This window comes from Citrus clementina, unplaced genomic scaffold (assembly GCF_000493195.1).
Source record: "Citrus clementina cultivar Clemenules unplaced genomic scaffold, Citrus_clementina_v1.0 scaffold_7, whole genome shotgun sequence".
NCBI lineage: Eukaryota > Viridiplantae > Streptophyta > Magnoliopsida > Sapindales > Rutaceae > Citrus > Citrus x clementina.
In genome coordinates this window covers 20,210,537-20,227,771 of record NW_006262075.1, presented here as the reverse complement: position 1 = coordinate 20,227,771, position 17,235 = coordinate 20,210,537, and the positions used below count along the sequence as shown (strand labels likewise).

The 17,235-nt window shown below is 36.6% G+C and overlaps 2 protein-coding genes and 1 pseudogene across 2 annotated transcripts in view; 2 read left to right on the top strand and 1 right to left on the bottom strand.

Moving 5' to 3' along the window:
* Window positions 1-9,491: 9,491 nt before the first annotated feature.
* On the top strand, window positions 9,492-11,243 carry LOC112097036 (annotated as a pseudogene).
* Window positions 11,244-11,460: 217 nt separating this feature from the next.
* LOC18037724 (fasciclin-like arabinogalactan protein 21) lies at window positions 11,461-13,003 on the bottom strand. Its single transcript, XM_024180757.1, has one exon. The coding sequence runs from the start codon at window positions 12,885-12,887 to the stop codon at window positions 11,577-11,579; it is 1,311 nt and encodes a 436-aa protein (XP_024036525.1). The 5' UTR covers window positions 12,888-13,003; the 3' UTR covers window positions 11,461-11,576.
* A 1,661-nt stretch (window positions 13,004-14,664) lies between these two features.
* The window catches only part of LOC18037695 (probable serine/threonine-protein kinase tsuA), a 3,639-nt gene continuing 1,068 nt past the window's right edge, over window positions 14,665-17,235 (top strand). Inside the window, exons 1-7 of the mRNA XM_024181293.1 lie at window positions 14,665-14,790; window positions 15,895-15,956; window positions 16,055-16,154; window positions 16,235-16,282; window positions 16,433-16,545; window positions 16,803-16,911; window positions 17,065-17,136. Coding sequence (XP_024037061.1) covers window positions 14,665-14,790; window positions 15,895-15,956; window positions 16,055-16,154; window positions 16,235-16,282; window positions 16,433-16,545; window positions 16,803-16,911; window positions 17,065-17,136 — 630 coding nt within the window. The remainder of the gene's footprint in view (window positions 14,791-15,894; window positions 15,957-16,054; window positions 16,155-16,234; window positions 16,283-16,432; window positions 16,546-16,802; window positions 16,912-17,064; window positions 17,137-17,235) is intronic.

Below are 17,235 nucleotides of genomic sequence, written 5' to 3'. Positions count from 1 at the left end.
TTTCATTATAAATGAGCCACCAAACAAGTTTTATCTATTTTCCTTTTCACAAAACAAAAAACAGCAAAATAAAAAACGTTATCAAAAGTATGAATGGCAGTGGGGAGAGTAGGGGAGGGGATTGACATCTCCTTACCTATCCCGATATTCTGCATACGTCATTGTCCTCTCCCCATCCCCGTCAAAATTGTTTAGGGAATCTCCGGCCTCTCCTCAAATAATAACAAGGGATCCTGAGGATCCCCGATCCCTAAGTAACTGATACAGTTTTTATTTTTTATTTTAATTTAATTATATTAAAATTAAAAATTTACATAAAAGTAGAGTTAAGGCGGCTGCTAGCTGCTGTAGAAAATTAGAAATTAAGTTTTACGATTTTGCCTTAATTTTTGTTTTATTAGATAAAAATTTAAAATATTTAATGAATATTTTAATTTAAAATTTTGGGCCAACATGATTCCATCCCACTTTTTTAATATCCTGAATAGATACTGAAGACTATAACTAGTTAAATAGATCCAAAAGTTTAAGAATATAAATATTTTGATATTTGTTATCTATACTAATATTTAATATTTTACTATTTAAATTTTATTATTTATTCAGTAATAATTTTAAAACATAAAATAAAAATTAAAGACCAAAAGTGACCTTTTCATTTTTTTTAAGCCCGCCAAATATGTTTAGAAATTGTGGCTTTTTTAAGCCCAGTAAATTTATTTTCTCTTGTTTTATTTTGTTCTCTCTGTTTTGGAAGGAATGATGAAAGCATATGAGCTAATTTAAGCCCAGGAATATATATGAGGTTTGTTTTGCTTGATAGCTGCTGCTGCTGTTGTTCCTGCTGTGTTTTTGCAGAGCTTGTTGAATACCATTATTTAGTTATTATAATAGTAATAATATGAAGCAATATCAGATTTAAATATACCCCCGATGATTGAAAAATTATCAATCAATATCCTTTAATCGATAAATAAAACAAACAATCAAGATTAAACACAGGAAAATGATCAACTGCAGAAAATGCACATAACAGAACCCAAAACAAGCTTATGACTTTAACAGTCATGGTTCGCCATTATTGTTCCAGAGGGAAATGTGCAAGGCATAAATAAATTTAAGGTTTTGCAGTGATCACAATTTTTCATTTCCCTCAGTTTTGAATCCAAAGAAGTAACCCTTATAACATCTCCTTCAGTCTCTTTATTGCCGCTTCTGCTAACCTCTCCATGTATCCAAATTGATGGTTTTGCAGTGATGGCAATTTCATTTCCTCTATTCCGTACTTGAAAGTTTTTGGATATCTAAATTCGACCCTTGCTGCTGTTGTGGGTGTGAACGTCCAAGGCACAACTAAACAGTTGAAGGAGACTCATGGAGTAAGTTTGTATGTGTTTCTTGCGACCATAATCATTCACTATATTGCATTTGTAGCGGATAAGATGTCTCAACGCAATCAAGCAAATCCTTCTCAATTCTGGGGCCTTATTGCTGTAGTCTCTGGATCTCTTTCTACAATCTCATTGGTCTCCACATTTTTCACTTCTGCTGAAATCATTTGCTACATTTCATTGGGTTGCGCTGCTATTATCATTATTGTGTATCAATATGGCATCATGTTTATGAATGTGTGTCGTGGATTTTACGATGACATTTTGATATGGTATGGAGCTATAAATATCTAGTCCACAGAACAGCAGCAACTGCCGCCAATATAAGTAAAGAAGTTCAACAGAGAGATTCCACTTATATTTCAGATTTTAATAAGACGAAAATATATCCTCAATATTTGTTCTCATTAGAAGTTTATTTTCATTCAATAATATAGTTTTGATAGTGTATATGCCATATCGTATTCTTAGGCATAACCTATTGATGTATAAAGATGTTAACTTGTTGACTAATATTATACTTTTTCGCTTGCGGTCCTTGCTGCTCAATCCTGAAGATGATGTTGTTAACTAATTCCAAATGTTGGTGAAAGATGGCTTCAATGTGTTGTCATGATAAAGTTGATGACAAGCATCAATAAACAATCCGCCATAGTTATGATACTTGATATATAAAAAGATAAAATTTTCTTGTTGAAATAGAGACTTGATTGCAGTTGCAAGGGCAAAGCAATAGATTCACTATAAAAATATATATATATTATTTTATATACATATTTTATCCTTAAAAACATATTTTATCCTTAATTATTTAATTGTTAGTTATTGTTATTTGTTATTTTTAATTAATTGAATTATTTTGTTGAATAGGGAATTAATTTAAGATTAAGGATAAAAATGACATGAGGAAGATCAAATTAGGAAGGAATAAAGATTAAATTGGAAGACAAAAATGCAACCAATAATTAATGGAAGTCAAGAAGACCAAAAATTGTAAGTCAATGAGTCAATCCCTTCAAAGGATGAACGGTGGGCATGCATTTGGAAGTAAAGATTTGGAAATTTGGAGTGCATGTGCTGGGCATTAAAAGAAGAAATCATTAATTGGCATTTTGCTTTTGAGCTCAAACGTGTGGCTAGGTTTCAAAGTTTAAGAAGGAAATAATTTAAAAAGGGCTTGGTGAGTGGGCTTTTGTAAGTCGGTGGATGGCCTTGACTTATGATACGTTGTGAAGAATTAATACAATTAGAATCCACTAAGGATTAAAGCAAGTCAGTAACACTATATAAAGGCAACACACAGCCGCCAGGAAAGGGAGAAAAAGAAAAGTGCAGCTACAAGACAGAGAGTACTCGGCAGCAGCAGTAGTTGTTCGGCCTCCATGGCTGATTTTATTTTTTGTGTTGCTCTCTATTTAAGTATGTCTAACTAATTTTTTTATACTAAAGTTAAGGATGAAATTTTATTCAATAAAATAATTATCTTTTTATTTATTTAATTCCCTATATATGTTCTTTGATAATTATGATTTTTATTTCATATGATTAATTGGATGTGATTAAAATCTTTTTATCAATTATGTCATACATTATTGGTTGTTAGGATTAATATTCTATTAAATCTATGCTTGATCTATAAAGTTTATACATGATTATCTTTGATTCTATGTCTTTCATTAAATTATTTACACAGAGTACTTAAGAAAACTTTGACTCTTTATTTTTCAATATGTTTACATTGGATACTTAGATACCATACTATTAAGCAGAAAAAGAACCTACACAAGATTAATTTTATTTAGGCTTAATTGTTATATCCATGAGATGACATAGATTGATTTCAAGTTGTCACTCTAAAATTGGGAATTAATTAATAATTAGATAATTACTAGTTTAATAGTGGTGGATTCTGAAACTTTGGTAATTTTTGATTTATTGAATTCTCATTTGCTTTAATTATTTTCTTAGTTTAATTAGTTTAATTTCTCTTAAAACTCAATTTGTTCAACTAGGTTAGAATTAATATTAATTTTAGATTTAAATTAGACTTTTAATTTATAACAATCTCTGTGGGATCGACCTCGTTACCACTATTCTATCTCTAGATTCCTGCGCTTGCGAGTATATTAAAATTTTTTACAACAATACCCCCCTTAAAAGTAGAAATTTCAGTCATAGTGAATGTAAGCTATTATAAATATGAATATGAACCAAGGAGTAAACAAGAAATATGGGCATCATTTGTTGCAGTAAACTTCATGATGACAAGCCTTTGTTTCTTGACTACCAACAATTACAGCCCAAAAAATGTACTTATGTTGTGATAATGACGATGAGTTCAGCACAATTAATATTATAAACAGAAGAAGCCAGCCACTTGTACAAAACTCAAAATTGTCTCGGTAGTTAAGCAAAGTTATTGGATTCAAACCAGCAACTTCTTAGAACCTGCAAAACAGAAAAATAAATGAAGAACACAACAGGTGATGGTCGAGGCGTGCAAGATAGCACTGTCCTTAAAAACAAATTCAGCCCCTTCGAGGATGAATTCCTGGTGCGTAAAGGAATTGCGGCAGTCTTGTCTTACAGGATCCAACGACTCACTGTTATAAGGGTGCACTCCCAATTATATCAGTCAAGAACAGCGAGGAAAATGAATGATTTTAGGGAGGAAAGTGAATGTTGACAAGGTTGCAGTGAAGGAAAGGGGAGGGAAAGGAAATCAGTTTGCTACTCCTCAAAGTCACTGCACTCATCCATTTTATACTTGAAAGCCAAAGTGCTTCTTCTTGATTCAAACAACAAATCTGCCATTATCAATGACCAATTCAGCCCTTGATTTGTTGCAAAAAATCAGCCATGGATAATGTACTTCACATTGGTTTCAAGACCCATTCAACAAACCCATGTCAACTGAAAATTTCAATTTGAAATTTGTATTTTGAAATAATCAATTTTAAATATATTACACAACATCGTTGAAGAAGCAAGTCTTCTTCCTCCCCACCATAGCTGGTAAACCAAGGTATTTTTCATGTTTGGATACAACATTCAACTCAAAAATGCTTTTTACTTCCTCTAATTGGCCTTGTTTTGTATTAGTGCTGAAGAACATCGAAGACTTGTCGTAGTTGAAAACTTGTCCCAAAGCTACTGCATAACAGTCAAAAATATTCTTCAAGTTTCTACAATCAGCGCTATTGGCTCTTGAGAAAACTAAGCTATCATCCGTAAAGAGGAGATGTGATACTGAGATGTTGCTACTGAACTTCAGTCCATGGATAAGGTTTCTGTTTTCTGCCTGCACCATTAAGTTTGAGAACACTTCCGCACATAAAATAAATAAATATGGGGAAAATGGGGCATCCTTGTCTCAAACCTCTTTGAGGATAGATGAGACCATTAGGCACTCCATTGATTAACACTGAAAAGCTAGCCGTAGAGATACAATTCATGATTAAGTTCACCCATTTTTCAGAGAACCCCATTTTGTGCATTACACATTTGACAAAACTCCACTCAATCCTATCATAGGCCTTGCTTATATCAAGCTTGAGGGCTACTAGGTCTTCATTTTTTCCCTTACTTAGTATAATCTTGTTTAGGCATTCATAAGCTATGATTACATTGTCGGTAATAAGCCTATTTAGAACAAAATCACATTGAGTAGGGGATATGAGGTTATTTAACACTTGCTTAAGCCTGTTGGCTATTGTTTTAGCGACTATTCTGTATATTACATTACAGAGGCTAATTGGCCTATATTCAGTCACTTTCCTAGGCTTTTTAACTTTAGGAATCAAAGAAATAAACGTATGGTTAAGTGGTGTGAGATTACCTCCCTCGTTTAATATGTGCAAGCTGGTTGTGATGACTCCATCCTTGACTGAACTCCAATGCTTCTAAAAAAAGGCTGCCGGGAGCCCATCTAGGCCTGGAGGTTTCGTGGGACACATCTGAGAAAGAGCAGCTGCTACTTCTTCTTTTGTAAAAGGCTGATCTAGGTGACTTTCCATATCCCCTGTGATTTTAGTAGGCAAATCCGCTACTGCTGCAGCTAACTGATCAGATATAGGACTTGTCGTGGTGAAAATGTTTGTGAAGTATTCACTGAACATTTTTTCCACCTCATCAGCTTCCTCAATGCACCTTCCATTTCCATCTTCTAGGCCATAAATTTTGTTCTTCTTTTTCCTCGCAAAAGCTTTTGAGTGAAAAAATTTCGTGTTTTTGTCTCTCTCCTTTAGCCAATCTGCCCTTTGAAATACAAGTATGCAACCCAAGAGGGAGGTGAATTGGGATTCTAAAAATAATTCAATATTAAAGAAAATCTTAATGCAATTATAACTCAAATTCAAAGCAATAACAATTAAGATGATCACAATATAAAAAGATAAGGGAAGAGAAATTCAAACACGAGATTTTTACGTGGTTCGGCCAACCTCGCCTACATCCACGCCTCCAAGCTTTCCGGGCTTGAAGATTCCACTAAGCAAGCCTCCAAGGCTTCAAATGCTTACACTTGACTTCCAAGGTGTCAATGGACCTTTACAACAAGAGATTATCCCCAATCTCTTAACCCAAGTGTATCCCAACACTTACAATCACTCAAAGTAAAAGATTACAAATTGTTTTGCCTCTCACAATATATAAGATTACTTAATGATGCTTAATATGTGAATAGATGAAGCAAGAATGTGTTCTAAGCTCTATGAAGATTGTATTCTCGAATATTAGCTCAAATGGTTGTGTTGTGATCTGTCTTCATTGAATTTGAATGAGTTTATTTATATCTGGAGCTGAAAATCTAGCCGTTACAAACTGTCGGACAGAAAACGGTTCGCCGTTAACCATAAACGGTTAACCGTTTCGGTTGGTCAAAGTTACCGTTGGGCCAGTTTCCAAATAAACGGTTTGCCGTTTAGAATTGCCCTTTCGCCGTTAACTTCCAGAGACCTGCAAGATGAGCATTTGTTATTCGTTTACGCTAAACGGTTAAGGACTTGCGTGAAGTAACGTTTCTGGATATTATCGGTTAACCGGTTGCAATAGACGGTTAGCCGTTTGTCTCCAGTAACCTGCAAAATGAACATCAGTTAATCCGTTTTCATTTAGCGGTTAAGGGATTGCATAAAGTGGCTTCTCTGGGTATTATCGGTTGACCGTTTAAAATAAACGGTTGGCCGTTTGGCTCCAGTAACCTACACAACAATTTAGCCTTATCAGTTTTCGTTAAGCAATGCCAGAGGAGGACAACCTTCAATTCTGGACGTTATCGGTTAACCGTTTAAAATAAACGGTTCACCGTTAGTTGCCAGTAGCCTTCCCATCTTGGATGTTTTCCGTTAAGCATAAACGGTTAGAGCTTAGGTAATATGTTGCTCTCTGGTGCTAATCGGTTAACCGTTTAAAAGAAAACGGTTTACCGTTAATTTCCAGTAACCTCCCCAACTTTTGTGTTTTCCGTTTTTCATAAACGGTTAGAGGTTTAGGAAATGTGTTACTCTCTGCCTTTAATCGGTTAACCGTTTAAAATAAACGGTTCACCGATTATGACCAGAATTGTAATTTTAAACAAGTTTTTGCAGAGAATTTCTTTCTAATTTGAAAATCCATCTTTTATGAAGAAATAAGGCAATGATTAAAAGGGTTTTCGTTTATTCAGAAATAGCTCCAATATTTTTGTCAAAATACATTTAAAATTTGTTATCATCAAAATCAATATTATTAACATATTTATGTTAACACCCTTGATCGTTTCTTCCAGAAAATTTCTTCATCGAGCAGCATGCTGTCAATATAATGTTCTACCTTCTTGATCTCATCTCCCTACTCATAGTGGTTGAACATCTCTTTTAAAATTCTAAGCTTCTCAATAAGCTGCTTTAGTTTCTTTTCCCTGCCCTTAAATTTCATGTTGCTCCATAGTTTCAGCTCTGCCAGAGACTCTTTTGATTTTCGCTTAAAGCTTTCAATCGGGTTTCCTCTGTTCCAGCAGCTTACTTCCTTCCATTCATGCTTCACGATGTCCCTACACTTCTCATAAGGGCTCCACATGTCCTTGTAATGAGGTCTAGGGTAGGTTTTTTTTAATACCTTTGCCCCTTCCCAATTTCTATGATCTCCATCAAGATAGGGCTGTGGTTTGAACTCCAGGAAGTTAGATTCACAGCCACATTTTCTTCATAACTATAGCCCAAACTACCATTACATAAAAAGCGATCCAACTTTTCTTCAATAATGTTTGACCTAAATTTTCGATTTGACCATGTAAACGGATACCCCATGTTCCCTAAATCCTTTAAATCACAATCCCTCAAAGTTTCTCTAAAATCGTTCACCATGATAGCTCTCTTCTCTCTCCCTCATATTTTCTCATTTAAATTCAATACTTCATTAAAGTCTCGAAAACATAACCATGGTAAAGATGATAAAGTAGCTAACCTTCTCAAGAGAGTCCACGTGCGCTTTTTTTGGGCTGATTCCGGATGACCATATACTCCGGTACATCTCTAGTAACTCCCGTTTTCATTTTGAACTACTGAATCTACATGGTGTTGGCTGAATGATTTTATCTCCACTTTAACCTATGAGTTCCACAACAAAGCTAATCCACCCCTCAATCCTTCCCTATTGACTGCAAACAGTTCTGGAACTGAAGCTTATTTGCTTTCGCTTGCATTTGCTTTGACATCAGTTTTGTTTCACAAAGAAATAATATTTGAGGCCTCTGCTCCTGCACCATCCGCTGGGTTTCTCGGAACGTTCGACCTTTCCCCAGCCCTCGAACGTTTCAATTTATGAGTTTCATGGCTGTCGGCGGGGCTGTTCTCCAGCCACCATCGATGTTTCCTTTGCTGCATTCTGAGGTTCCCCTCTTAGCTCACCATGCTCATTTTCGAAGGTTAGCTTCGTAGCTGCTGCCCTATTTCTTAGAACCCGTTGTGAAATTTCAAAAGTTTGTGGGTTGTCTATTTTGCTCTTTTTTCCCCTTGGGCTTTCCCAATTCATTGAGCTCATAGGCTTTTTTAGGTTTGTGGACCCCTCCATTTTACCTCCAATTCCTTCCACGTTTTGAGCTTGGAGCTTCCACTTTTTGCTTCTAAGTTTTTGTTTCTCTACTTTCGACTCATTTTCTGCATTTTCAATTTCCAATTCCATTTGGGCTAGGCTCATGTTTGTTTTTTGTTGGCCCTCTCTATCTTTCAAAGCCCCTTTAATTTCATTCTTTTCCGGCTCGAAAACTCTCGCTTTTTCCAGCCCATGACATAACACCATTTCTGATTTTCTTTTTGTGTTAATTTTTCCCTCTCTTTTTCGTTCCCCCCCTTATTTCCCGCTTCTACATCCACCTCCCGATGCACTGCAACCCCCTCTGCTGCACTTTTCTGCTCCTTGCAGCTACTTACTAGCTCACCATGTCTTATAGCATTTTGCATTAAATGCGTTTCCACTACCATCTGATCCTTACTTTTTTCGATTCCCAAACTATCCAGACCCGGATCCAAAATAGGATGGTTCAAATCATCTCCACTGCCTGGTTCAACTGCTTTTTGGTGCACTCCTTTTTCTTTATTTGTCCCCATATCAAGTTTTGTAGAAGCTGGTTCCTCTGAGCGGAACCTGTTGGATTCTGCTGTCCATCTATCTCTCCCTCTGCCTTGCTTTAGTTTCTCAACTACGGTATTTGGTTTGAGCTATGGGCCATAAGCTAACTCATCTTTTGACTGGGATTTGTAGTAAACACACTCTCAATACTGATGTCCTATTCGCCCACAGCAAAAATAAAAATCAGGCAGTCTTTCATACATCACATGTATTGGAATATAATCCTCATCTTCCTCTTCTTATTCTAATTCGATGATTTTCTTCAATGGCTTTGTGATATCTACGGATATTCTCAATCTCAGAAATTGACCAAAGCACTCTCCTGCTGTATCAGTTTCTACTTCCTCTACTTTCCCAATCACTTTTCCCAGTTCTACCGCCATATCTTTAGACATACACATGATAGGCACATCATGGATTTGAACCCAAAATGAAACGTGACTAAAATCTTGCTTTTTTATATCTCCGATTTCTGCTGGTTAAGTTAGCGCAATGAGCGCTCTATCGAAATGCCAAGGACCTCCCACCATGATACTTCTCTTGTCCACCTCTGACCCAAATTTGAGCATGAAGACGTTATCTCCCAGTTTCTCTATTTTGACTTCTCGCGAGGTTCTCCACACCTGTTGCATTGCCATTTTTAAACCTTCTATGCTAACTTCTCTCGTGTGGAGCACCTTTCCAACCAAACAACCCGCCAAGATCTTCTCACAATTGATCTTCATTTTGTTTTTGAAAGAGACTCTCCCCCCTTCCTCGTTGCTTAATCTTATTGCTCTGCACCTCTTAATTAATTCCTTTGGATCCATTACTTATATGCTGCTTCTTACAGGAAATGCTTAGCATTAATAGATAGCCAACCAACTTGACTTTGCTACCAAATCCCCAAGACTTGTCGAAGTACTGATTACAAAGGTCCCCAGGCCTTGGAAAAAACCAACAACTAAACTAAAATCCACTCACTTGCCGGAGTGACTTAACAAAGTCATGACAACTGTACTCTCACTCTCATCGATATTTGTTTTCAGAGAAAACCCATAAGGAGAGAGACTCGCGTGGTCCTAGTGGTCAATAAGTTAACATAGTTTAAAAGCTCTTAGATTTAGAATCCACTAAATAAAAACAGGCTACATAGGTCAGAGCCCAGGTTCGTTTCACTTTTTCAATTTTTGTCTCATCACATGCAATTTGAGGTATGATAGACATATAGACTCAAGATTTCTAGCATGACTACTCTCTCTGCCCTCAGCTTCTAATTTGAGGTATCTCTGATCCGTTTAATAAAATCCTCTAAGCAAATTGGACAACATTTTTCTGACAAAAGTTTCTTCTCCAGGGCCACAACATGACAGTTGTGAAGCCGATGGACACTATGTGGACTCATTTGTGGTACAAAATTTGTATACTCAGTCCAAATAAAAGCTGACCAAAACTCAACTAAAAACTACTGGGCCACAACAAACAGAAATGCCACGGCCGGCCCTCCTCCAGGCTTAATCATTTTTAATTACTATCCAAATCACCCCAAAAAATCTCCCCCAGCAATACCCCCCTCAGGCCCCCTCTGGGACGACGTTCGCCCCCGCGTAGGCCAGAGTCTAGCCATTAAAGCCCGAAAATGATTCATCGTTCCCCCGCCGCAGAGTTTTGATAGAATGATAGTAATGCTCAATACACAAAATCTTGTGGATGGACACATCAAGTGGTTTAGTGAACAGTGTGTCACAAAAGTTTCCTCACATCCCTGATCTTATTGCACTGAAAGAAAATATAACGAATGCTTTTGACCAAACCCCACCTCCAGAAGGATATGATTTCGAAAACTGCGACATCTTTAATGTTGTAAAAAACCCAAATGCCATCATAGGTAATGGAATTTACAAGCTGAATTTCAATGCAACAGTGGACAATATTCTACAGAATGCGAATTGTTTGTTAATGAAAGTGAGACGCATCCTTGGCGTCTACATGGGCATGATTTTTGGGCGTTGGGCTATGGAGAAGGCAAATTTGATATCGATAATGATACAAACAAGTGTTTTTTGTGGCTCCGATTATGGTTCATCCTTAGTTCGTTTTGGGTGGACCGTATTGCTGTTTCAGGCCGATAACCCGGGATCTTGGGCTTTTCGTTGCCACATCGAGGCCCATTTTTACCTGGGCATGGGAGTTGTATTTGCTGAGGGAATTGAGAGAATTGGGCCTTTGCCGTCGTCGATCATGGGCTGCATGAGCAGAAATTAGTGAACTGGAAATTTGTTACTTTGTATTATTATTATTATTATTTTATTTAAAATATCATATTACATTAGGTTTAAAATTGAATCAATAAACAAACTAAACTTGGAATGTATTACTTCTCTTCATTGCTGAAGTAGAGCGAATCAGTGAAATAAGCTGAATAGTATGAATCAGAAAAAAGGAATCGAGTTTTATTCATTTCCAACAAACCATTGCATAATCCGTATTCCGTACCAGCAAGTCAAGAGTTGACTACCCTCGTCACTAACTAACAACAACAAACATACAAAGTGAAAAAAAATAACGCATCAGCGTGTGACTAGTTGTCACTGATCATCACAGCATATGATGATCTTCAATCTCCACCGTTGGTTTGCTGAACTTGGCCCCAGACGCGACCGTAGTAGCGGGTCCAGTAACCGTACCACCACAAGAACCGATTCCATGCTCATCCATCACAGAGCATTCCCCTTCAATCGAAGGATCTCCACCGTCTGATCCACCATCAGCATTACCAGAAACTCCAATCACACCATCAAACACAGTAGCAGGATGCAAGTGAGGAAACGGCAAGTAAATTCCGTGAACAACAATCTTCAAGTTCTTCATAACGTCAGGGACCTTAACTCTCACGTAGTTGATCCTTAACGGCGCCGTCACGGAAGCTCCTCCGGCAGTCGTTACCGTTAGCGACTGTCCTCTCGCAAGCGTCGGCAACGTCGTCCCAACCGGAAGCCTCTCGAGGTCGCCGATCGTCAAGTAACGATTCGGTATTATATGAAACCGAACATTGCTTATGTAAGTGTACGAACCGGAGAAGATTGACACGTCATCGAGAGCGAAAACGGTCATGTTCGCGAGGTTGATGAGCTCTTGATACTTCACTTTCATCGCCAGCGAGAGGATGCTGTAGCCATTGTTTCGGAGACGAAGCATGGCGTCACGGAGCATCAAGCGCATGATCGGCTGCTGAGTTTGGATCTGCTGATGGTGATGACCGCGATCGGACGGCTGGAAAGGGAAGGACAACGACGTCATCCGCTCGACGTCGCAAGATAACGGAGAGAGAGGCGAGATGTAGCCCTGGATTCCGTGAATGATGATGATTCCATTGTTGAAGAGATCCGGATGAGTGATCTCGACGCCGCCGATGAAGACTTTCGAGACGGTGTCGTTTTCGCTCTTGGAGGAAGTTATGGTGATGCAACGGCCGGGGCTTAGCGATTCGATTTTGGTACCGAAAGCAAGCTTGCGGAGGTAGTCGATGGTGAAGAGGCCGGGAACGAGATGTTCGCGGAGGAGCGAAGGAACGGAGCACGAGAAGCACGTGTGGAGAGAGGAATCGGAGGGAGCGAAGAGAGTTGACGGACCGGACCAGCTGGTCGCGACGGCGTCGTTGGACAGAGATGGAGCACCGGTTGCGAGCTCGTTAAAGCCGAGGTGTGAGAGGATCGGCGCGAGCATAGCCGTGTGTGAGAAGAAGGAGGACTGGTCGTTGAGGTCCGACGGCGGTGGAGGTGTTTGTTGTGGTGGAGGAGTGGTGGTAAAGAGTGTTTCGACGTCGGTGAGGGCTGCCGATTTGGTTATAATGAGAAGATAGATCGCGAGGATGGTAAGGAATCGAAGAGAAGTGGAGAGAGTGGCCATTTCAGAGAGCTTAACGCTTTTGAGCAATTCTGAGTGAAGTTCAAAAATAAGAGTGATACGACGGGAGCGAAATATGGTGGATATCTATAGGAACTCGGAGAGCGTACTGACGCGGGTCTTGGATGGCGCGTGATACTGATCGAGAGAGCTTTGAATTGGTTATTTGGATCTCGAATCTGTTCGTTTTGGCGGGAGAATGCAAACACGAGTTTGTGCTGCATTGGGTTGGTTTGACGATGACATTAATCGGACGGCGGCGATTAGTCTAGGGGTTATGTGACGTGGCAAAGGCATAACTGTATTCCTGATTTACAAACTGACCAAATGCTGCCACGTATAATATAAAACTTGTACTAATTTTGATTGATCATATACGTGTGCAGAATCAATGAACCATCACCAATAATAGGCAGTCCAAAAAAAGGAAAACAAATCAACCAATAGAAAGTTGATTAGCTCACGAATGGATTGTCGTGTCCTCTGTTCATTAACCAATTTAAGGAATCGTAAATATTATTATTTACTTTCGAGAAGCACACGAACTTAGCCCCTTTACAGGCAGCAAAGCACTCTATTTATGACTCTTATATTTGACATCCTTTGTATAGGACGATCTAATTTTGATGACTTGATCTATATGCTAGAGCAAATTGAATCATTTTTTTTTTCTTTCTCCTTTTTAGTTTTTCTTCTTTCTCGTTACAAAATTACACTATGGGTAAGGAAATTCATTAATCACACTAAAGTGATTTGTCAAGGAATACATACTATGAGGGGAAAAAAATTAATTAAGAAATAATTAAATTGAAAATTTTAATAAATTGTAGAAGATATTTATGTTCAAGGAGATACCTTTAAACAGTTTTATAAGAGTTGGTTAATTATAATACTGAAAATAAGTTATCTACGTTGTCATTATTAAAACTACTCATTCATAAAGATATATTTTGTCATTATTGTAATTAATAATGAATCGATGATGCTTTATATATAAACGACAAATAATTTCTTTTATGAATTAATCAAAGTACGACAAATAAAAAAGTAAGATTAGAAAATCATTAAAAGTATATTTTTGTCGTTATTTAGTAAAAGAGAATTAGGATTTACGTGTATACAAACACGACAATAATTTTTTTTTTTATATTTATATGTATGCATAACTATGATAATGACAATTTTTTTTTCTACAAATTATAAAAGCTCAATAAAGAATTAATAAAAGAATTTTCCCACAAAAAAAAAAATCTTCACTTTTGTAATTAGTGAAATGAACCATAACCATTAGATTTTTGAATTGGCTCATCAAGTGTACTTGTAAACCTCTTAACCCAAACGTCCTTGCTCTATGAAAATTGTACCCTCAGACTGCAAGTCAACGTCAGGTCAAATGTACAACAATTTGAGGCATAACACGAATAGCGAGGAGATAGAGTTGACTCTGATCTAGCAGTTAATTCAAAGAATCTGCTCAATTAATTTACAACAAACCAAATACGGCCACGTACACCGAGTTAGTTTCCTTTGTATCCAGCAGCGCCTACAACAATATAGAATCAGTAAAATTAATCAATAAAAAGTTGATTGGCTCTAGTTGGTGGTCGTGGCTTCTTTTGATTAGTCTGTTATTGTTACAATTTTCTTTGTGTGCACACAAACTTAACCCCATCAAAGGTGGCAATGTACTAACGCATGTGACTCAAAAGCCCACCAGGCAAATCAAACATTTTTTGCTTTCTCTTCTTCAGCTTTTCTTCTCTCCGATTACAATTACACAATGGGTAAGAAAATCGAGATTAAGAAAATTGCAGATGCCAAAGCACGTCAAGTGACATATGCTAAGAGAAAAAAAAGTTTGATCAAGAAAGCAAGAGAAATTTCTGTTGCTTGTGGAATCGATCTCGTTCTTATCACTTTTTCACCTACTAAACGCGGTCGTTCAACTAAATTTTGCAGTATGAAAAGGTTCAAGTAAAAATTTTTCTTTATCGTATGTTAATCTTTAGTATTAATCATGTTCATCTCTAAGCTTGGTCTAAGGTTCTTCATAAAAAATCTTTTGTGAAATTATTAGATGTTATATATATATATTTTATCATTTAAGTAATTTTTCTCCCTTTGATCCACAGAATTGAAGATCTGATTCAACGTTACCTCAATCTTTCACCTGAGAAAAAATTTCAGTAAGTACACATTTTATAAATAAAATTTTTGTTTTATTTTTTCTTTGATTAATTTGCTCAAAGTTTTTCTTCTTTTGAATAATGAATGGTCAATCGCTTATTAAAACAGTGAAGTGAACAATTGTAAGGTTCATTGTGAAGCAAATATATGTAAGGTACATCTTAATATATAGTTTTTATTCTTTATTTTGTATATATATATATATATATGGATTAATTGATTAAAGAAATTTTATTATACACTAATTTTTCGTAATCTTCAATTGTTGGTGCCATAGAAACATGTACATTGCAATTGCCAAACATCAGAGAGGCTGAAGCAGCTTGATCGCGTCATGGGTGATGAAAACGAGTTGCGTAACCTAAAAAATCAGTTTGTTTTCTCTCTCTCTCTCTTTCTTTCTTTCTCATGCGTTTTTAGTTTTGACCGTTGTCGTTTTAGGCATGCATGCATGGTGACATTTGCGAGTCTATCACGTTCACAGCCATCACTGTTTCATTGGTCGACGTGGATCCATTAACAAATTCACAAATATTTTATCTCAATTAACATGTATCAGTATATGGAATTTATTGACCATATATATTTTCCTCAATCGATTCTAATTTGATTCTCTTTTTTTTTTTTTTTTTTTGTTCTGATGCCTTATAATCGCAACTTTTATGTTGTCTCCATTTCGGGTTCAATTTCAATTAACCTACACTTGCACAACACAGAATTAGAGTGAGTACTTCAGCTTTTAATCTTTATTAATTATTTGGTTTAATGTTAATTACTGTAAAATTAATCATTTTTTTTTACTTTAATTTTGATTTTTCATTAGGATCTTGAACGAAGAATTACTAGGACGTCGGTAGAGACAGAGATTGTAGAGGACCAGCTCCGGTAATTAAGTGTATATTATCACCAAAAAGAAAATGATAATTTATTTTTTGAATCCATTGTTGTTTTCATTTTTTCATATTTCTTGGAACCTTTGAAAGGTTTTATGAGCCCGACCCAAAAGACGATCTTTCATCATCTAACATTATTTTGTTGGAGAGAAACCTGAAACAAGCTTTGCAGCAAGTTCAGAATAAAAAAGTGAGTTTTTTTTTTCTTTTAAATTAATTTTTTTTATTTCATCGGTGGCTATTTATTAGTTTCTTTATTTCTTTTTGCAGAATGAGTTGATTAAAAGTCCGTTAAGAAAATACAAGAAGAGAAATCAGGTATATTCAATTTATATTATCTTAATTAATTAGATATATAGAAAAATGATTTGGAGGGAAAAAAAAAAGAAAAGGCTTTCCAATATTTTGTGTTTGTTGTTGTTACTTGAAATAATTAATATATACGTAAGAGTTGGATATGATTAGCAGAAGAAGGATAAGGCAAAACAAGATGATCATTTGACAAAGGAGAGGCAATCAAAAAACCCTAATTCTGGTTCACTTCAAATGCAGCATGATCATTTGATAAGCGATCCGTTCAGGTATTATCATCAGGGTTACAAACCCCTTTTAAAAATAATCAATTTCGTGGTACGTATTAGAATTTATTAATCTGATAATCGGGTCTTGTGTTTGAATCCCCTTACGTAATTGCATTTGCATACTCTATTTAGTCTTGCATGTGTGACTTGACATATTAATATTTTTTTGGGTCAAACGACAACATAACAGGAAATTAGTGCAAGTTTTGAAAAAAGTCCCAAGTTAAAACCCCTCCATTGATGCATTTTTGTTGCAGTTCATCAAGTTTTCCCGAGTGCTCATTTCAAGAACTACTTGCTCACTCTAGGAGAGTAGCAGCTGCAGGGAATTTGCAATTTCCACCGACTTACTCAAGCTCAGTCCAGGTGATAATTAATAAGCTAATTATTAATCTCTTACTTAATTACATTTGTCATCCGCTTACACATGTAATTGAAAAATATGAGGTTTTTCTTTTTTCTCGTAAGATTATGCCTTGTTAATTTATCTATTTTCATGGTTTGAGAAAATTGTTATAGCATCAGCCCCTAATGGGGGATCAAATCTCATCACTTGGGGTTCCAAATCAGCAGTTCAATTTCTCCTCTGTGGTATGTAACCCCCCGGGCCGCGCTCCGCTATGTTTTGTATTCGAGCTTTTCTTGAAAGATTTGGCGTGAAGAACGTATCAAACTTTAAGCAGTCTATAT

What these genes read in the sequence shown, in the direction of transcription:
- LOC18037724 (XM_024180757.1), bottom strand. Translation starts at nt 12,887, where the DNA reads ATGGCCACTCTCTCCACTTCTCTTCGATTCCTTACCATCCTCGCGATC.